This window comes from Medicago truncatula, chromosome 4 (genome assembly GCF_003473485.1).
Source record: "Medicago truncatula cultivar Jemalong A17 chromosome 4, MtrunA17r5.0-ANR, whole genome shotgun sequence".
Classification (NCBI taxonomy): Eukaryota; Viridiplantae; Streptophyta; class Magnoliopsida; order Fabales; family Fabaceae; genus Medicago; species Medicago truncatula.
In genome coordinates this window covers 43,328,139-43,335,854 of record NC_053045.1, presented here as the reverse complement: position 1 = coordinate 43,335,854, position 7,716 = coordinate 43,328,139, and the positions used below count along the sequence as shown (strand labels likewise).

Below are 7,716 nucleotides of genomic sequence, written 5' to 3'. Positions count from 1 at the left end.
TTTAAATAATGCTAGCACAAAAGTAAATTGTAAACATTTTCGTACAAACGTCGTAAACTAAAACGACGAGAAAAATGATTTTAAATAAATTAGATATGTTATGGTTATAGATATTTATATATTCGATCTTTAAAACTATAAATAACGAAATGAATAAATATAATTTTATATTACATTTATATTTGTGTTAATTCATTGAATTTTCACTTTTGTTTTTTACTTTGATAATCAATCTAAGTAAATAATTATTTGAAAAATATATATAATTTATAGAATTTTTTTTTGTTATGCGGGCTAACGGGCTACCCGCGGCCCATTCGGGCTAGCCCTAACGGGTACCGGGCTTTTAAGGGCCGGGTTAAAAAGTCCTATTAAAATTCGGGCTCAATATTTTAGGCCCAAACCCTATATTTATTCGGGCTAAACGGGCCGGCCCGTTTTGACAGCTCTAGCCAAAACTGTCACAGGTGCAAAACTTAGGGGGCAGTTTTGTAATTTTTTTTAGGAGGCGAAAACTGCTATTAAACCTTTTTTTATGATGCATATTAAAATCGTTCATGATCTTTAAAAAAAAAAAACATGTTCATTCATGATGTGTCGGCACTTATTAAACCACAATATATGATGTTCTTCATCTTGTTTTGTTTATGTGTATGATGTGATCAACATGCGTAATTAAGTTCCCTTTAAACTTCACCCCCTCCCCATAAATGTTAGATCTTAATTTCATTTTTAATTTGCAAAAGGGACAATACTTAGGGGACGATTTTGTTTTTTTTTTTTTTTTAGAGGATCAAAATCGTAACTTCTTGAAATATAAAAGGTCAAAACTGCTATTAAATCTTTTTTATTTGAATGTGTTTCCTAGTTTAGTGACAAAAAACAAAGAGCTCAAACAACTATACTTGATGCTTTGCTAAAGCAATTAAAGAACTCATTGGTGAAGGACAAAGTTCATTTTTCTCAATGTTAATCACTTGAAGAAAATGAATCATCGTATAGGAATGTATCTTATACATTGGCTAAATCTTTAATTCGACAACAACATTATAAATATAAGTATTTATTTATTTAGGCTTTATGTTGAAGTAAATGCCAAAGCACCCAAAACACTCTCTAAGATGTTTATTTAATAATTTACAAAGGATCGTAAACCATAGTATTTAACTTTTTGAACCAAGAATGTTCTGAAAACATTAGTAGAAAACTCAAACATTTTAGCAAATGTGAAATTATAATAGAGGTGAGAAAATCTAAACGGTTGATTAAAAAGCATCAAGACATCAAGAAGCCACCATGTGTCAACCTCCAAAACCCAAATTATTAAGAAAGGGTTTAAGAGTTTAAGCACTTTCATCTCAGAAGCAGCCATAAGTGCTTTTCAAGGTAAGATCCCAACTTTTTCACTGCCCGTTTTCCCAATTCCATTCTGATTTCACTGTTTTCCCATTCAGCATCTCGGGCTTTTGTTTATTTCTTCGTTTTTACCTGTTTATTGAGTTTCAAGTAGTTGTATATTTTCAGTATTTTGACATTGATGGTGCTTAATATTGTGCAATATTTGAATTTTAATGCTCTAAGCTTTCTGTTTTGTACAAAACTCAATTGGGTGTTCGAGAAAGGGAATCAAAATGAAAGAAATAATCTGGAAATTTTGCTCTTGAGATTTGAATATTTTTTATGTTAATGTTATTGCTTATATGTCGTGCCTTCTTTTAAGAAAATTTAAGTGATTGAAAAAATGACATAATTTAATGGAATCTCATCTCATGTGTCAGTTTCGTCTCATGTTGGTGTCTAACACACCTTTAATTTGAAGTGTTAGTGTCTCTAAACCACAGCATGTTACACGACGTCACCAGTAATAATATGAAGAAAAAAAATGACATAACTGAATGTAATCTCATGTGTCAGTGTCGTGTTGATGTCGGACACTTGAAACAACTTCGATTAGAAGAAGTAATAGTGATATATATGCAGTTACCTTTGTTTGGTACAAAAATCAATTACAAGTTTATAGTTTTAATTGGGAATGAATTGCTTGTTATAATGCTACTAAAAGCACATAATGTTATTATGACTATGAGATCATCATTGTCATGTTTTTTATTTTATTTTTGTCGGATGGAGGGAAGAGAAATGGGGGAGATTAGAGAGACAAAATGAAGCTGAGAATGAAGAAAATAATCCTGTTCTCTATTTGACAACTTTAAACTACACGTTGTCACTTATTATTCATCAACTTTTTCGGTACTTTGAAACGGGACTTGAAGGTGATGATCTGTATAACTGGAAAGCAGCAGGGATACATATAATTGCTTACTCTGCTGCTAATGTGAAATTAGATTTCGTTTTCATCCGATAAAATTTCAATGAACAATGGAACTTCCGATGGAATATTTGCACTTAGCAAAGTATAAGTTACAATGAACAACAGATGTATCGTTTTAGTGATGCTAATTTTCTGTGGTTTGATGATAATTGCTCACTGTGTAGAAAATTGCTTATTGGTGGCTATTTGTGTTATGTAGAATTGCTTATATTGTTATATAGAATTGTTCATCGTGGTTGCTTTGTACAAACTTAATGGCAGCTATTTGTGTTATGTATAATTGTTCATCGTGGTTTCTTTGTACAATTGTGCTTACAAGTGGATAGTAGATGATTTTTATTGTAATTTTATTGCATCAAACAATGTTATTTATTATTTTTAGTATAATTTACATCATAATTTCTTTGAAATTTTAGCCACACTAATATCAAATGTCTGGGTCCATCCCTGCCACATGTGACTTGTCACTGTACATCAGACATTCTGTCAATGTCACATGAACATTTAACAGTCACGTCATCAACTTAGAAGGAGTGACTAACTTGCCTGACGGTTTATAATTTGAGGGGTATTTGTCTTTCCTCAAATTTCGGGGGTAATTGTAAGATTTTACAATTTCGGGGTTTTGGCCAGATACTCCAAAAAATTAGATTTTCTTCTTCTCTTCTCTCTTCTTCCACCCGCAGCCAAACACCCTCACCCCAAATCCTCCATTCTTGATTACCCACTCCAATCTTCCACCCAAATCTTTCAATTTAAGCTAAAAGGAACGAGATGTAAGTTGTGTTTTTCCCTTTTCTCTCCGAATTTCACACTTTTCACCGTAAATCTCATTTCTCAATTTTTGTTGAGTTTAAGCTCTTCCATGTGGATATCTTGGAATGGAACCACAATGTAGTAAATAAATACTTTGATTTTGGAGTCTAACAATATTCCCATTTACAATTATTTGTATGCTAAACCTTATTACCTTCAACTTGTAATTATGTTTTCATGAACCAGTAACGAATATCAAAATGACCTACTCAATTTTGTTTCAGTAATTGTCTCCTCTGTGCTTCTGTATTGTCGCATTTTTGCAGAGGGATTGCCAGAAAGCAACCATGGATGGTATGTGATCTCATTATTACTTCATTTTTGTGTTTGTTGTTCTGATTCTTTTTTTCAAATCAAAATGGGAATTTTATTTATATGTGTGGGTTTCATTTCAGTTGATTCGCAGCCAGGTATGGAGGAAACAATTTTGGTTGGTGATGATCTAATGATGGGTCCTCCATCACCAATAGTACCACCAGAAATAGCCTCCCATGTGCTTCAAGGTGTTGATCTTTGTGATGGAATTCTCAGGAATCTATTTTTGTGTAAGTCTTTCTTATCCCTTATTTTTTTATCTCAATCTTCACTCTTCACCGTATCGGTACAGATTGCAGTATTTTTAATAATCGATAACTGATGTTGTGTCTTAGCATTGACGATTCTGAAAATAAGCCTTCTGATTCCTCTTTATACTTGGATTTGTTAACAACCAAAATATTTTTGGAGATGTTTATGAAAGAGTTGAGTCTGCTATGTTCACAGTGAATCAGATTCAAGATGAAATCGACTCTCGTGGCTGCTGTAATGAGCTTTTTGTGTAGGTTTAGAATGGCCAATTACAACTGCTGCCGGCTCTTTCTTTTCAAGAGGAGTGCTGTAGAGAAAAGTATAGAATTAGATGGCACGCTAAGGGGGACATATTTACTACCTTTTTTTTTTTTTTTTTTTAACTAAGTGACTCCGATTAGAATTGTAACTAATGAGATGTCTGCATTGAAAAAGGATGATCTAGTTCTTGTCTTAGTAGAAGACATTGGGGATTATGTATTGAACTAGTCTAACAGCTTGTTTGCTTCTGAGAATAGCTACCAGCACAGTGACCCTTTGTCCCTTCACTTTTCTGTCTGGTTGAGGAAGTTCAAAGCAAGAGGTATTTCTAAGTTAGTTGAGGATGTTCATCTCCCTCTGATGGAATGTCTTAGAGGATTTATTCTACCTAGCCATATTCAAATGACACCCTTATCTTTTGTAGAGCTAATAAGAGGGGACTATTTTTAAGCAGTATGAGCTTACATCTAGTTAGGTTACTAGTTTCGATTACTTCAAATTTTGTTTAGACAACATTTCTCCTAACAGGTTTACGAGTATTGCCGAAGTGCTTGGTTTCAACTCTGACAGTCTTCCCTTTATTTAGTTAGGGTCTCCTTTGTTTAAAAAAGGTAAGCCTAGGGCAGTGTGTCTTCTGTATGTTATTGATAGAATCAAGATAAGCTCAGTTCATGGAAGGGTTCCATGCTATCCATCATGGGCCAATTACAGTTGATTAAATTTGTCATTCAAAGTATCCTTCAATTTTTATGCTTAGTCTATCTTTTTTCTCAAAAACTGGGATAAATAGGTTAGGCATCTTTTCTGCGTGGGAGTGTCAACACTGAAAAAATGTAACTGTTGCTTGACATGTTATTAAAGATTTGCTGGGAGTTTCTTTCCTCAACCAACAAGTGTTTCTGCCTCCTCAGACAGAGTTTTTCGCAATGGCACCCACGTGGTTCATTGTCTTACCTCCACAATCTAGTCTAGATTTAAACATAGCATTTTTTCGTAATGGCACCCCTGTGGTTCTTGCAATTTTGTATGATTGAAGAAGTGGAATTAAATACGTGTAAAAACTGAAAAATGAGTGACCACTTTTTTGGCCTTTATAATTTATTGAGCCTGACAAGAGTGGAGAGATTAAGGTATTAAGCCAGGTTCAACCCACTGATAAATGTTAGAAGTTGCATACATTACATGATTTTGGTTGTTTGTTTAAAATGTTCACATTAGATATCTATGATAGCATTGTCTTATTTATAAGCTTCATTCATAATTTTAGGTTTGCAAATCAATGACATTGAACCATTTTGTCAAGATGAGATTGCTCTATATAAACAATGTGCCGAAAGAAGGGTGAGATCATTGTTGTTAGTTATGGATATTCTTTTGTTCTCTCTTCATCCTCCTCCTCTCTCTCTTTCTTTAATTACTTCAACTTATATTCTACCTTTTATGAAGAATTTCAACATCTTGCTTTACTCACTGTAATATTTGAGATAGAGACATGATAGCAGCAATTCAGTTTGTTAGATCTACCATCATTTTGTTTTGTTTCATTTTTACTTTTGAAAAAAAAAATGCAGGATAAGGAGATAAGGAAGCGGCTTCAAGATAGTGAATTCAAATTGGGTTCGTCAATGCCTTTAGATGCAGCCAAGGAGAGGTCTGCTCAGCTTGAGGCAGAAGTTACATCATTGGAGAGGTATTTTCAAATAATTGTTTATGGTCCGTGTTTGGTAAATTGTCCAGAGAATGTTTCTTTGCTTAGCATAACCTGAGGGAAAATGAAGCTAACTTATAGAAGATCCTTGAAGATTTTTTCCTAAGATTCCAAAGAAATTTCTGGAGTTCAGCTTCTACTAACATGATTAAACTTTTCAATAATCATATTTCTGCTTTTATTTTAAGTCCAGCAGCATATTGTTCTTCCAAATTTATAATTAAACGTGTCTACGAACATGAGTTCAAATTCCACCATTTGGAGATGGATATTAATTTTTTTATCAAAGGGCCTTACTTGAGCACAGTATATTCTCTGTATTCAAAAGAATTAAATTCATAATTGCACTTGGATTTCCTTACGGTCTTCAATATTTCGATTGGCTGACATTATGTCTCTGCCACTTTAGCTTTCACACTAATTATTTGACGCACGGATATCTTATGTTGAAATCTTTTATATCTGGTTATCATAAGGATTTTATTTTGAAGTTTTCGGTGTATGGATATAAAAAAAAATTATAGCACATAATCTGGCGCGCACGCTATTCATTTCAAATGTACAGGCGCTTGATTCTTGCTAGTGGAGTTCAGGGCATTGAAGGTTTCCGCACAAGATGGAGCTTGCATGGCCGCCTTACTGATTCCAAGTAATGTTTATCATCCATAATTGTATTTTTGTGAAGCATAGTTTGATTTCGAAAATTTTAATCTCACTCTTTTGCATTCATGAAAATCTTTTTTTATCATTTAGTTGTCAATCATTGAAGTTTCTCTTGGATGTCTAAGGGTTTGATCCATGGATGTGTTTGATAAAGTAACTGATAAACTAGTTAAAAGCTGAAAAGTTGCTGCAAGATGAGAAGTTAATTTTTAACCGAAAGTCCATAAATTCTTGTAAAACAAAGCTGGAAGTTTATATGTTTCCTTATTGAATTAGGAGTTGTTGATAAAAGTAAGTTTGAATTAGTTCGTCCATATAAAATGACATAAACAACTTAAAATAGATGAATAACATGAGAAGCTATAACCTACAAGTTCAAACACCTTTATGTTAGTCAAATAAACGTAGAACAAGTCAAGTAAGTTGCAAAACCTTAGTATCTATATGCAAATTATTGCTATCACCATGCTTTGTTGCAATATTGAATGGTTTGAACCGGGCTTTACATACCCTTACTTAGGTGTGGTAATTAGTATTAGGGCCTGTTTGTTTTAGATTTAAAAAAAAAATTGATGTAGTAATGTTTGTGTTAAGTTTTTTCTCGAAAAAAAAAAAAATCTTTCAAAGATCATTTTGTTAAAAAAAAAAAAACGATTTTTATGCTGAAAATGGAATACTATTTTGATTAGATTTTGAAGAAAATCATTTTTAATAGAAGAGAGGGAAAAGCATAGTTCATGGTGTCTATGCTTTTTCAACGTATTAGTGAAATACTATTTTGACATGCATAGTTTTCAAACTTGAATGCTTTTTCAATCAGAGTTTATTCTTTTGTTAAAAATTGCTAAAGAATTCTTGAAATTATTTATACAAAAACCAATTTTATTTTAATTAATTTATAGCAAACGGGCCCATAGTATGATTTACTCCTTCCATGGTAGTGTAAGCACTCGATAATGCTCTTTTTTGAACATTTGAAATCTTGGTTATGTCATACTATGTGGTTCATTGCAGAAAAAGATTGGAGTCCTTAAAGAAAGGCATGGATGGAAGAAAAAGATGAATCCTTTGGGGAATCAAATACTCTATGTTCCCCTCCCAATTTAAATTACAGAAATTAATTTATACCAGAGTTAGGTTCTTGAATCTTGAGGGGAGGGTTGAACCTTCATCAGGTGGCTGCACATTGCCATGTTGGTAATGACTAATGACAATGAAGATAACATTTTGACATTTAAAAGTAGAGAAATCAATAATTAGATAACCGTAATAAAATATTTACTATAGAAAGGTGAAAAGTATGTTATTATTGAGAGTTAAACCTATGCAACAGCACGATCATAAATTATAAGCAACCAAAATTAGCCAA

At 32.8% G+C, this 7,716-nt stretch overlaps 1 protein-coding gene across 2 annotated transcripts; it reads left to right on the top strand.

The window, feature by feature from the left end:
• Positions 1 to 1,199: 1,199 nt before the first annotated feature.
• Positions 1,200 to 7,716, top strand: LOC25493157 (uncharacterized). Of its 2 annotated transcripts, none has more exons than XM_013601578.3 (7): positions 1,200 to 1,386; positions 3,373 to 3,442; positions 3,544 to 3,693; positions 5,244 to 5,317; positions 5,548 to 5,666; positions 6,250 to 6,333; positions 7,362 to 7,660. In XM_013601578.3, the coding sequence occupies exons 2-7, from the start codon at positions 3,436 to 3,438 to the stop codon at positions 7,408 to 7,410; spliced, it is 483 nt and encodes a 160-aa protein (XP_013457032.1). In that variant the 5' UTR covers positions 1,200 to 1,386; positions 3,373 to 3,435; the 3' UTR covers positions 7,411 to 7,660. The 2 variants fall into 2 exon arrangements, with proteins under 2 accessions (XP_013457032.1, XP_024637153.1); XM_024781385.2 differs by lacking the exon at positions 1,200 to 1,386 and adding an exon at positions 2,946 to 3,108 and having other exon boundaries at positions 7,362 to 7,716.

Excerpts from the sequence above, each read along its gene's own strand:
- LOC25493157 (XM_024781385.2), top strand. Across the intron at positions 5,318-5,547 it reads AACAATGTGCCGAAAGAAGG|GATAAGGAGATAAGGAAGCG; the intron begins GTGAGATCATTG and ends AAAAAAATGCAG. Across the intron at positions 6,334-7,361 it reads GGCCGCCTTACTGATTCCAA|AAAAAGATTGGAGTCCTTAA; the intron begins GTAATGTTTATC and ends GGTTCATTGCAG.